General features: G+C 45.6%; 1 protein-coding gene across 4 annotated transcripts in view; it reads left to right on the top strand.

Moving 5' to 3' along the window:
- Positions 1-29: 29 nt before the first annotated feature.
- TUBGCP2 (tubulin gamma complex associated protein 2) overlaps positions 30-13,520 on the top strand; it is a 37,426-nt gene continuing 23,935 nt past the window's right edge. For 3 of the 4 annotated variants that reach the window (XR_004841836.1, XR_004841837.1, XM_035893076.1), the window contains exons 1-9: positions 30-941; positions 2,512-2,640; positions 2,964-3,140; positions 6,578-6,737; positions 8,167-8,374; positions 9,323-9,522; positions 11,280-11,469; positions 12,385-12,530; positions 13,192-13,372. Coding sequence is in view for 2 of the 4 variants with exons in the window: in XM_035893076.1 (XP_035748969.1) it covers positions 792-941; positions 2,512-2,640; positions 2,964-3,140; positions 6,578-6,737; positions 8,167-8,374; positions 9,323-9,522; positions 11,280-11,469; positions 12,385-12,530; positions 13,192-13,372 (1,541 nt within the window). In the remaining 2 variants the exon portion in view is untranslated. The remainder of the gene's footprint in view (positions 942-2,511; positions 2,641-2,963; positions 3,141-6,577; positions 6,738-8,166; positions 8,375-9,322; positions 9,523-11,279; positions 11,470-12,384; positions 12,531-13,191; positions 13,373-13,520) is intronic. The other variant, XM_009637534.2, reaches the window with a different exon arrangement.

Here is a 13,520-nt window from a genome sequence, read left to right as displayed (position 1 = left end):
TTTCCCGTGCTGGTGCCTCTGGGGCTCTCGCCGTGCTCCTCCGCGCAGGGCGGGTCCCGTCTGGGTTCTGGGGGTGGAGGCACTGAGCTTGGGCCGGCCAAGGCCCTGCACAGCCTGCCCCGGCTTGACTCAGTTCTGGGTGGAGACTTGGACCGAGGCTTGCGGAGATCCACAGATTCAGTGGTTTTGGCAAGCCGAAGGCGTGTCCACATGCTTGATATTCTGCATCTGTACAGACATTAAACTCTGTACCTGTGTGATGCCTCAATCGGGCTCTTACCTCTGTGGCCATCATTTAAGTAACTTTGCAGAATTTGGTGCTTGTCTGTTAATAAAATGGGCATTAGACTATAAAGAACCCCAAGCTTGGAAAAACTGCTTTTGAGTAACTTCAGAAGCGGCAGCGCGGGCGGGCTGCTCAAGCCAGCAATTTCAGCTGTACCTGCAGCCTGTCAGTACACAAACAAGCACTTCTTATGATGACTCAGTAACTCTTCCACTGCCGGTGTGGTTTTGAGATTGAAAAATCCTCTGCTGGCTCACCTATGCTTAAGGTGGGGTTTGTACCAGTATAGTTAAATCAGGCACAATAACTAGTATCTCTGTTTTCCTTGCTTCCTCCCCTTACGTGTATTTCTTCGTTCCAGTCAAACATCCTGGCGTACCCTGCAGGCTCATAATGTAGTCAGGAAGTGGTGTTTGTGCGGGTATGTTTTCATTTGCAGCAGTGAAATAATAACTGACTGCCTGTGTTTCTGTGTCCCCTGGACCTCATACCCTCAGGTGGGAGTATGAGCGAGTTCCGCATTCACCACGATGTCAATGAGTTGCTCAGCCTGCTGCGTGTTCACGGTGGGGAAGGAGCCGAAGTCTACATTGATCTTCTGCAGAAGAATCGAACGCCTTACGTTACCACAACTGTCTCTGCACACAGCGCAAAGGTAAGCATCAGTGTGCTGTAATCACAGCTGAGAGTGTTTTGGAGCTCACAGCGGGGCCGGCAGAACTCCTGAGGAGGCGTTGCTTCCTTTGCAATTGTTGATAGAGGTGCCATCGGCTCTGAGAGCACTGTCCTTCCTAAGGAGGAATTCAAGATAAACGTTCCTCAGCACGATTTCTCTTGGCCAGTGATGTGAGCTGCCTTTTCTCTACTCTGCTGTTCTTTAAGATAACTTCTGTGGGTGTGGGGCTGGACACGTGTCGGGAGGGGGGGGTCATGGCTGTCCCAAGTTTTTCTTAGAGTGACGGTGAAAACATGTTGGCAGTGGTAAAAAAATGGGAAATTTTATGTGGAATCTTGATCTAGGGTATGAAGTAGAAAAATTATATCAGGAAAAAGGTAAAATCCTTGCATCTTGGAGAGACTGGTAAAGGAACACAAGAAGGATTGTTAGAACTGGGGTGGGGGAAGTTCAGAGGAGGAGCTTATTTTGTGCCTGTGATGGTTGTTTCAAATTTTAATTAGTGGGGTTGTCCTCTGGAGGAATAAAACAAATGACAAATATTAGGTGTATGAAATGCAATTGTATGAACAATACCTGACTTTTTTCCTGAATATCACCCAGGTATTAGGGATTAAAGCCTGGCACTCTCATGACCAGGCATACTTCTGTGTCCATAATACCGGTTTTCATTGTCACTTTTAAAAGCAATCCATCAGTCAAGCTATATAAATGCTAGAAAATTGCTAACTCTGAAAGTTCAGACCTTTGTAGCCTGAACTGCATGCTTTCTTTAATTCCAGACTTGCGTATCATTTACGCTGATGGCTACAGTTCGTAGACTTGTAGAAAGATTTAAGTAGGAGGCACAGCTGGCGACCTGCAGTCCACCCCTTGCTCACAGCAGGGCCAACATCACAGCTACAGCAGACTGCTTATCTGCGCTTTGAAGATCTCCGGAGGATTCCTTCACCCCTCTGGCTGTGTCCCAGGGTCACCCCTCTCTCCAGAAGGGACTGTTTCCCTAGGGCCAGTTGGGATTTTCCGTGTCACAATTGGTGGCAGTAGCTGTGGTGCTTTTGCTGTGCCCCTCAGGGCAGGGTCTGTAACACCTTTGGGCAATGGGCAGTGCGCCCCACCATCTCCATGGCTCTGCACGGGGCTCAGTCCAGTTTATTGATGTCTCTCTTGTTAGTGGGGCCACCAAAGTGGACCCAGTGTCCAGGAGCAGCTTCATCAGTGCCAGATCCCTTAATAAACCTGCTGATACAAAGTTCTGTTGCTTCAGACTGAGCATGTGCAAAGAGAGCCCTGCTACAGATCTTGTGCTTACCTTCATCTTTTCTATCCTGCAGTCCCTCCTCCATTACCTGAAGTGCCCGGACCCCCGCCCTCCTCCAGCATAATTATTAGTAGGAGACCAATGCTGAAGCTTTCAGTCCGAAACCCTGAAGTACTTTGGTGGCAGCCAAAGCCTGCACCTTGTCTCTATCTTTGCACAATGCTCCTCTCTTGAACGCTGTGATAGTGATATACATTATACATTTAATACTAATGTGATGTTTTACAGGTAAAAATAGCAGAGTTTTCTCGAACTCCTGAAGATTTTTTAAAGAAGTACGATGAGCTGAAGTCTAAAAATACACGGCATCTCGACTCTTTAGTTTATCTACTGTCAAAACTCACAGAAGACAAAGAGGTTTGTTTCTCCTTTAGAACCGGGTGTGTTCTAAGTATTCAACAGTAGCAACAGTGCCGTGATTTTAAGTACAACACGCTTTCTGATGACAGTGTTCAGCGAAATGTTTTTAAATCAACGGATAACCAGTTCTAACAGTTTCTTAATTTTTAAAGTACTACTGAGAATTACACTCCTCTTGATATAAACCACTAAGACATGGGAAACTAGGAGAGAAAGACCTGTGGTCTGATTCGGCACAACCCTCTTACGGTCATATGTTTTTTGCTTTCATGTGTGCTGGCAGTGTTCACAAAATCTTTTCTTTTTTTGTGTATGTACAGACACTCCAATATTTGCAACAAAATGCTAAAGAAAGGGCAGAACTTGCAGCAAATGCAGCAACCAGTAGCAGCACAAATTTTTCCATTCCTTCGTCTACTTCCAAGATATCTCTGCAGGAGCTCGAGGAGCTACGCAAGCAGCTGGGCAGTGTCACAGCCAACTCCAGTGTGCCACAGGTACTGTCTCTTCCCAAGTTTGGGTACAAAAATCTTTCCCTTTGCTCACGTGTACAGCTGTGCTCTTAACTTGCATCATCTAGTGGAATTATAAATGTTTCAATCTGTGCAGGTAATCTAAATTATCTCTCCAAATTTATTTGTCAGACTATATTAAATCTTTGCGCTGTTCTTAATAAAAGTCGCCTTTTTGTATTTTAAGTCAGTTAAGGTAAGTCAAGCTTAGGCCACAACAGTTCTAACTGGTGGGAGTTAATGTAATTTCACTTTCCTATTTCAAAGGACCGCTTTAAGCTGTGCTGATGTTTCCTTTTCTGCCTGTGGCAGTGCTTGCTCGGGAGCTCAGCAGCCACTGTGGTGTGTCCCCATCCTTGCTCGCTCAGATAATGTGGGTACAGTGCCTCACATAATCATTCCCCAAGTGGACACAGCCGTTCCTTCTGCTTAGCTATTTGAGCTCCTGAAATACATCCTGCAAAGTGTTCACAGAGACAAAAAGGAGGAAAAAAACCTGCTGTAAAGTAAACTGTATCGTTGCAAGACACAGGCTTAGAAAACAGTTAAGCAAGCATTTCGTTATCAGTAGGCCGAGAGTAGGAAGTGCAAAAGGGCAATTGTTACTTAAATCCCCACTTCTATTTCCTATAATAATTTGTATAACTAAATATACTGTGATGGGCTGACTTTGGCTAGCCACTCTATCACTCCCCCTGCTCAACAGCACAGGGGGAGAAAAATACAACAAAAAGCTTGTGGGTCAAGATAAGGGCGTTTTGGCTGCAGAAGGCACAGGAGCAACTGTGTACGGGCAGTTATTTGGACAGAGGTGAAAGAGTGGCAAGTGGGGAGAAGAGGAAGAAGAAGAGACGCTCCGAGGTCATAATGAGTGAACAACTGGACAATATGTGCAAATTCTTCCATTTAAATTTCGCAGCTTGCCTGTGTCCCAGAGGTTTGTTTCTGTTCTGCCTTCTGATGACTGGTCAATAAAATCTAACGGGACGAGGCTCCAGCCTCTGCGTGTGACTGTTTCTGAGGATGCCAGCCTGCTTGTGAACGCTCAGAAATCATACGCTGGGGTCTTCTCCGTCTGCAGACTCTGTTGTGGCAACCCTGCGCCCTCGCTCAGTGGAGGCATATCTATGTCTCATTAGCACATGGGGTCTGTCTGCATTGGTGCAGTGCGTGCTTCGCTCAGCTGCTCGCTCTGCGGCACTGCTGGCCCTGTCTTGGTCACACGGCAGCGTTCACGTTCACGATGCATCCTACCAGCCTTTGCTGTTGAGCTCTCTAGCTGTGGCTGTACGCGGTTTATTGCCCGTGCTGGCTCCTCAGCAGATGTGCGGTCACTCTTCAGTTTGTGAAGACCTTTCTGTGGCAGTGGCGGAGCAGAGCTAACACCTTCCAGGGAACACCCTCCTGTCCCTGGTGAAGATGATGACAGTAGATGATGCACCTGACACCAAGTGGGGCGTTTGCTGTGGTGGTCAGATCACTGCAGGCCATTGATGGGCTAGAGGAATGGACCCTCCATGTTCAGTATTTTGGGACACCCAACGGGTCTCTCAGCTTGAAGGGCTGTACATGCATGTGATGATGGAGAGTTCAGATCCTAAACAGAGACCTAAACAATCCCCTGCCCCTGTCAGGCAGTGACGAAACCAGCCTTGTTCCACTGTGAAATGCATGTCTGTGCAGACTGTTTGCCTGACTCATCCAGATCCTTCACAGATGATCTGAGTCAAGTTGTTGATTTAGGTCATGAAGGGAAGATGAATTTCCAGTAAGATAACTGATCTTTTTAACAGGGTTTATGTGCAGGCTTGCTGAAAGAGGAAAGAAGAGTAAATGGTGTTCTCTTGGATGTGCAGTTCACAACCAAAGGAATTGAAATGGCAGTGCGAGCCAATTATCCCTGCTGCTTCTTTTATATCTTCTTCAGACTTGGAGCTGAAACTCTGATAAAAGGCCCTAAACAGGCAGGTGCTTGGGGCTGCTGAGTCAGCAGGGCTGAAATCTCTTGACCCAGAGTTTCTGCTAGAGCCACTTCCCAAGAGGATTGTCAAGTAGTCATAATAATTGCAATTGATTTATTTCTTCAGCACCTGCCATCTCCGTCTCTCTTCTAGAAGCCAGGTTGTGCACTGGCACAAGCCCTGGAGTGATCCTTCATACCGTATTAATGGATGCGAGGGTCTCGCTTGAGCAACTCTGTGATCCTCATGGCACCATCTTCATTTGCCAGGCACAGAGGATAGCTGCCAGTGTTCCCACAGATTTGTTGCGGCGCTGGTGGGAGGAACTGCTGGAGTTGTCTCACAGCAGGACTGTCACCCGCACTGGATCAGGGCAGCTGTCGTTTTGTCCATCTGAGTCCTGCAGCCCCCCAGGAGGGAGATACCCCGCCTCCCTGCTCACCCCCCATGGCTGCTCCCCATCTGCAGGACGAAGTATCTCTTTCTGTGTGATCTCAATGTCCCAAGAGGCAGCTTGTGTCCGTGGCTGCCTGAACCTTCTGCCAGTGCTGAGAGGAGCTTGGCTTCACCCATCTTCTTGGTTCTTGTCCTTCCTGTAGTTGCAGGCTGCTCTTAGACCTGCTGCTGGCCTGGCCCAGCAGAGCCCAGCCGCCTCCACCACACCTCCTTGGTCGTGTGCTCCAGGTCCATTGCTGCCCATCTTCCCTGGCACCAGGGCTGTAGCACAGGGAGCCCTTTGGCGCGGTTGGCATTCACTGAGCACGAAGATGAGCTCTTTCTTTGCCTTGATGGATGTGGGCACTGTTGCCTAAGATGCCAGATGCAGCTTCATCAGCATGACAGTGGCAAACTGCTACCCTATCCTGTGGGCTTTTAAGTGCTAGGCTAACACCTGAGGGCCACATTTTCAGTCCTGGGAGTTTTATCCAGGCTGTCATTGAAGCCTGCAGTGACAATGATCTAAATTCTGAGTTGCAGAGAGACTGTGATTCATGTCCCTGAGACACATGTACAGAAACCGAGTGCAGAGGTGTTCGTTAGCCTACCTGCAAGTACCCCTTGAAGAAGATGTTACTGCTTACTGCTTCTGGAGTTTGCTGCCTTTCATGCAGTGCACTTTGCAAACTAGTAAGCTGCCTGGTGGTTGTGCATGTCCCCATTCTGCTCCCCTACGTGTGCCCTAGCACCCAGGCTGGTGGGGAGGGGTGCAGAAAGGTGTTATTTGATGTACCCTCCAATAAAAAGAAGGCCAACTGTATAAAAAAAATCACCTCCGCAGCACTGATAACCGATAGACTAGATGGTATTGGGAGACCAAATCCTACACCGTGCTACTGACACATCAGCTATTCTACTTTCTGTTCTCGAGTTATCAGTTTACAGTAAATTTCTGCTTAAAATTCAAAATTTCTTGGACCTCTGAAGATCTCTCTTTCTCCTTTCTCTCTCTTTTTCCAACAGCCTCTTGAGCTTACACGAAAAGTCCTCCGAGATAAGCAGAACAAGAAGAATTCTGGTCAGCCCATTCCAGTATTTCCATCCTGGGTGTACGAGAGACCTGCACTTATTGGCGATTTCTTAATTGGCACCAGTTTAAGCACTGACACAACGGTACCTATAGGTATGTGACATGCCGGGAAAATTGCATTAACTTTTTGTGTTTTGTACTTGTTCAAAACTGCCGTTCAGGTTCCATGACACTCAGGATGAAAGCAGAACTTGGCTCCTTGCACTCTGCAGATGAAGAGCAGGGTTCAGGAAAAAAAAAACCCACTACTTATTTGTGTCACAGTGTTTCTCCTGTGCTGGATTCCAGCCCCGCTGTTGATCCATGGGAGCTAATCTGGTTTGAGTTTCCCAGTCCTTTTTCTCTCTTGAGTCACAGCCTCCATAAAGTCCTACTGCAGGAGTGTCACATATGTATTCTCAGCTGAAAGATCTGTAGTCGTACCTGACAAGGTATTCCTCAATCCACCCAGCTCAATATCCTCTCTGATAAGACTATTACAGCCCCACTGATTTGCTGTCTCATCGATGGAGCAGCAGGGGACTAATCTCTCCCCGTTGTGTTCTGGCTTTAGGCTGAACTATGTATAGTTTCTTATTCATAAATCAGATTTTAGAACTTTTTTTGGAAGACAGCTGTGTTAGAGACTCATATGTTTCCATTCCCCAGAGCTGCGGAGGCTCCTACAAGAAACCTGTAGCTTCTTCCTGATGTGGATTTGGGTTGTGTCTAAGGGGGACATGAGAAGAGTAGGCTCATTCTTGGAGGTGCTCTTAAATAGCTTGTCCACCAGTGCATTTCTACTGGGGCCTTTTAGCATGTGCTGTTGAGGATGTGTTCCTAGCAAGCTCAGAACCAGTTGTTCTCTCACATACAGTCCTACACATGGAGAGGGGTCGTTGCCTTGTTTCATGAGACAAGCTTTGCTGTAGTTAGTGCGGTACCAACTCTGTTTGCTGATCTTCTGATGCACTTGATTATATTTCAGGTTGAGTCCTTTGTGCTTCTTTACAGCTGGTTTGTAGTTGACCACACCATTCAGAGACCCTACAGTCTGCAGGTCACCTGCAGCGTTTGCTGGGCTCACATTTCTTTGTGTCTGTATTTGAACTGTTTTCTTGATATTTGAATATTCCAGTGGAGGGGAGGTAGAGGGAGTTGTTGACAAGATTGGAGCTCCTCAGGTTCAGTGTAACCGAGCCATTTTGGCTGGAAGGATCAGCAGCACAAGCTGTGGGTGATTCTCTCTTGGCCACACATGTCAGATGTACAGCCCTGTCTATTTGGTTTGCTTTGGGTATAAATAAGCAAAGGATTCTGTTTTCCTGGAAAGCAAAGTAGATGATTTTGGCTTGACCCTAACTCAGTTTTGTTTCTCTGTATCTTGATTCAGCTTTCTGTGATCTTCCTTTGTTCTCTTTGAATGCTAGTATGTCCTCCTTTCAAGCTTAAAGTATGAGACTGAAATTACATGAATGGACGATCAGGTAGTACTATGGCATCTTCTGATTGTGTCCTTTTTTTGTCTTCTCTTTGAAAACAGGTACCTTGCCATTAGCCTCCCAAGAATCCATGATTGTGGAGGACTTGCTCTACGTTCTGATTGGTGTGGATGGAAGATACATCACAGCGCAGCCTCTCGTAGGCAGGCAGAACCGAGCGTTTTCAGTCGATCCAAACTTGGACTTGTCCATCAAAGAGCTGGTGACCAGGATTCTTCCTGTAGCAGCAAGTTACTCTGCTGTCACCAGGTACCAAGCTGCCTTTTGTCAGGCTGTAGAGAACCCGTTATTATACAGATGTTAACTTCCAAAATTAATTTAGACCTATGGGGTTATAAAATATGAATGACAATTTCTTTCAGTTGTTTTTAGCTACATTTCTTTTTTCTGGGTTTCTCCTGTGTGCTACCAGTTCATTTTTTCGCTCGCCTCACCTTCACTTTGTCCAAGCTTGGTCTTGGTACATTCAGGCAAAGTGCAAATAGGATATGCTTGCTTGTTCTGACTTCTCTCTTCCCACTGCTATGAATTTCTCCGTATTTCCTGCCTTTTGCTCTCCTCTGGGCATCCAAGACTGAGATAACCATTATGTGCTTCTGAGCAGGAAAACCTATTGCTGCCTAGTTTCTGGTAGCTACTTTAAGTAATCGTTGAAAGGTCTTAGTATCTAAGTTACACCTCGCTAACAGCAGATGTTTGGTATGTAGATGTCTGCGTTTGATTCAAAGTCCCTAGGAGATCAGCAAAGAGAAAGAAGCATTTTTAGGATGTGATTCATCCAATCTCTTTTACATGTCTCCTTCCAGATGATGTGACTTGTGTTCAGAAGCATCTGTCTCTCTGCACTAACATGTACGGAGCCACCTCAGTCTGGTCAAATGAATCTCTGCTGGGGCATGTGGTGTCAGAAGCTAGCAACAGTGCTTTCCTCACATGTCTGACTGCATGTTGCCTCCTTTTGAGATTTTTTTCCTGTCCTCTAATCTGTTGCCCACAGCTTTTCGTACTAGGAAATGTGGCAATGGGAAATAGGCATGGGGACACAGAGCAAATGTGGAACCTGTAACTCCAGCTGAAGAGTGGTGTGCTTTGCAACACATGATCTACTCGTGTGCTTGTACAGTGCCCTGAAGATAAAATTCCTGAAAGTGATAGAAGTCGCCTTGCCTGAAAGAGTTTCCATTTTGCTTTTTACAGGTTTATAGAGGAGAAGTCTTCCTTTGAGTATGGACAGGTAAATCATGCTCTGGCTGCTGCTATGCGGACTCTAATCAAGGAATACATGATACTAATTACCCAGCTGGAACATCTTCAGAGACAGGGACTTCTGTCACTGCAGAAACTCTGGTTTTATATCCAGCCCACAATGAGGACCCTGGAGATTCTTGCTTCACTCGGTAAGTTTCAAAAATAGAGTTATTACATTTTGACAGGTGCGTGACAGTGGCTTCTGAAAACTGCACGGAGTAGCAATGCAGGCAGGGCATGTGTCATTGTAATTTTGTGTTTTATTAAAGAAGAAATTCAAGGGGAGTTGTACTTGTCAGAGTACTGCTCTTTTTTGAGAGCAGTGGACTCCAGGTCTGAATCTGCCTTTCCGAGCTGTCATGAGGCAAGTCCGTGCCTTTTACCTCCACAACCCATGCTTTACACCACTGCTGTCTCTACTCAGCTTCTTTCCAAATGCCTCTCCACTGTGTGTGGATGTATAACCCCAAACTGATTCAATCAGAAGGAATCCCTGGAAGTTTCTAGTCCAGCCCCTTGCTCACAGCTACAGCAGGTTGCTCAGGGCCATGTCCAGGCAAGTCTGGACAATCCCCAGCGATGGTGATCCCCCACCATTCTGGGCCCTTTTCCATGACTTCACCACCCTTTTTGTGAACGTTTCTTTCTGTATCTCCAACTGGAATTTCCCTTCTTGTAACTTTTGCCCTTTTGATACTGTCACTGCGCTCCTCCAAGAGGAGTCTCATGCCAGCTCCTCTAGAACCACCCGTTGGATAGTGAAGGAATGTTCAACAACCCTTTTCTTTTCTCTCTGCTAACAAGCCCAGCTCCCTGAGGCTCTCCTTGTATGCCCATGGTGCTAGCCTCCCACCATCTTACTAACCTCTGCTGGACTCTTCATTTTGTCATTCATGCTAGGGACCCCACGCTGAATGGAGTGTTCCAGGTGTGGCCTCACCAGTGCTAGGCAGAGGGCAATAATCACTGGCAGTGCAGCCCTGGGTGCAGTTGGCGTTCATTGCTGCAAGGACCCGCTGCTGACCCGTGATCAGCTGGCTGCCCACCAGGAACCCCTGACCCCCTGCAGTGCTGCTACTCAGGCAGCCAAGGCCCAGCCTGTGCCCCTGCATGAGGTTGTTGATCACAGATGCAGTTACCTCAGTAATTTTGGTTAAACTCTTCAGCATGAGAATACTTGTCCATTTCTCTCTACTCAGCCCAGAGAATTTACCTGGACGTAAATATCCGTTCTATTTACAATCTGGAATTGGATGATCCCTCTTGGTGTTCATGTTTCCAGAAGTTTTCAGATTTTTGAAACACAGCAGTTAGCTGACTACGTTAAGGTTTATTTCAATCCGAAACTCACGGCAGTACTGTATTCCTCTGTCCCCACATCCCTTTTGCAATGGCAAAGTACGAATTTCACTATCAACCTACTTAAATCCTGGTGTTTGAGCTATATGCATGGCTACCTCAGTGTTCAAGTTGAGCACAGAAGTGCTTTTGAGATCAGAGGTTTCTCAAGCAAGCCACTGTAGTGTGTGGTTTCTTCCATTACCACCTGGAAAGTGGGTCTCTATACATGGTCCCCTCGGTGTAGGAGGCTTTTGGACTCTAAGCCATCATGTACGTTGTGTCTAGCTGAGTTCAGTTCTCCTCTGGAGGGTTGGGTTTGGTTATTGCCTTTTTTAGATTGTGAGTCATTTGGGGTTTTGTTTCAGGACATTTCAGGACGTAAGCTTTTGGTTGTGTGGTGGAATGGCCTTGCATCGTCACAGGAGGGGTCTATGGCTGACAGGGAGATCTGTGACTTGGGGTGGTCAGCTAATCAACTGCTAACTTCATTACGGTTAACAGCATAGCTTGTGCAATTAATCTGTGTCAGCTTTGTGTCTTATGTATCTGTATTTTTTAATTTTAGCTACTTCTGTGGATAAAGGTGAGTGCATGGGAGGATCAACCCTGAGCTTGCTCCATGACAAGACTTTCAATTACACGGGGGACAGCCAGGCCCAGGAGCTGTGCCTCTATTTAACCAAGGCCGCCAGCGTTCCTTATTTTGAAATTCTGGAAAAGTGGATATATCGAGGCATCATTAATGATCCATACAGGTAAAGAACAGTTAGGGAATGAAAATTAAATGCAGTAGTTAAGAAATACTATTAAAGTCTGTGGCTTCTACTTTTTTAGTGCACCCATCCCTCTGTTCTATAGAGTCTGCCGTAGCCTTAGGACCTGGACCTGGCAGCACTAGGTAGACAAGGCAGCATTGCAAGGAAGGGGAGCTGCTGGGGCGTGTTTAACTACATTTCTTATTTGATTCAGTGGTTATACAGTCAGAGACACTCTCACCTGCTTCATTTTTCCAAATTCAAGGAAATAACATGCAAAAGTCAATAGCACAACAGTTCAAGTATTCGGTCCACTCAAATTCCACCTTACCATACCTGCACCCCTTTCAGTATTCTCCTCTTGCATCCTCATCCTCTTCACAACAGGGGTGAGCCCTCTTCTCACGGGGCATGAGTGCGATAACTCAGTGAATCTATGTTAAATGTAGTGCACTAATATGCTGATCTGATACGAGCTAACAACACTCTCTGAAGTTTCTTGTCTTTCGTAGAATCATTTGAAGCATTTCTTTGTGTTTAGTTGTGTATGCAGCATTTCTGTTTTCCATGTTTTCAGAATCCTAAGGGGGGCAAAACTCCAGTTGAAATAGCTGAAATTAATGCCTTCCTGATGATGGGAAAGTAGACAAAGGCCAGCTTCCTCACCTATGTACTGACAACCAGATAATGTTTAGAGTTGGTTTGTGAATGCTGTAGAATTCTGTTTCTGTCATAACTGGTTGCAGATTAGCAGAAACACTCTGCATAACGCTTCTCCTCTTACTACAAGTACAGACTAATTTCAGTTCTTGACAGGAATGTATTTTCATGAGACCTTATTTGTGATAGATCATATTACCAGTTTACAGGTCAAAAAAAGTAATCTGCTTCTAAACATCTGCTTTAACTGTTCAGTGAGTTCATGGTGGAGGAACATGAGCTGCAGAAGGAGAAGATCCAGGAGGACTATAATGACAAGTACTGGGATCAAAGATACACTGTTGTTCAGCAACAAATACCCTCATTCTTGCAGAAAATGGCTGACAAAATACTAAGCACAGGTAGGTAAAGATACGCTTCTGATGTAAGAGGAATCTTGAGACAAGCATTACCATTCTTTGTATAGAGTAAAGTAAATGTCATCACACTTTGCTGGTTTGTGGCATTGTCCAGATGAACTTCTCAGAGGAATAGAAGAATCAGATTTAAAAAGAACCCGAAATCCTGTAATTAAAACAACACATGGGAAGGAGCCCAGCAGCAAGGGGAGCTGTCTGTCTTGCTGCTCTGTTTCGTGGGTACAGTTTTCTAGCAGCTAGCTAGATGGAGCTAGGCAGCTGCGGTTTGAACATGCTGAGTTTTAATTTGGGTGTTTAAATGAAGCGTGCAACCTCATGGCTACCATTGTTCTCTTCCATAAGTACAAAACCCCATAAAGCTACTTCTGAAGTGCAGCACCAGATCTTCAAAGTTTCTGGCTATCTGCAGTGATGTTTTGCCACCAATGGGAAGCAAAACCATTTCTAAATCTCTCCTTAAGCTTGATACTAGGTGCCTAATTTAAAATTCTGCATTGTCTTTTGAAAAGTATCCAAATCCTCTCCAGCTTTCAGGAGAACTTAGTGTACACATTCACAGTATATCTTCTGCTTGAAGGTCTGAAAGGTTCCCCGTTGGATACAGCAGATATGAACATGGGTCATTCTTTCTTTTTGTTTCTAGGAAAATATTTAAATGTTGTGCGAGAATGTGGACGTGATGTTACCTGCCCTGTGGCTAAAGAGGTCATCTATACTTTAAAAGAGCGAGCATATGTGGAACAAATAGAAAAAGCGTATAACTATGCTAGCAAAGTTCTTCTGGATTTCCTAATGGAGGAGAAAGAGTTGGTGGCTCACCTAAGGTTTGATTCATTTTACTAAATGCATGTTAAATAGATTGGTTCTGATAGTGAACATAGGTTTTTGAAGTTAGCTTTCTTTTCTTGGGATATTATTAATGTGTTCTCTCGATTTCCATTAGAAAGGTTGACCTGAAAAAATAAGATTTGG

The sequence above is a fragment of the Egretta garzetta genome, unplaced genomic scaffold, assembly GCF_000687185.1.
Source record: "Egretta garzetta isolate BGI_Z169 unplaced genomic scaffold, ASM68718v1 scaffold234, whole genome shotgun sequence".
In the NCBI taxonomy this organism is placed as follows: Eukaryota; Metazoa; Chordata; class Aves; order Pelecaniformes; family Ardeidae; genus Egretta; species Egretta garzetta.
The sequence above is the reverse complement of the archived record's forward strand: the minus strand, read 5'-3'. Positions and strand labels throughout refer to the sequence as shown.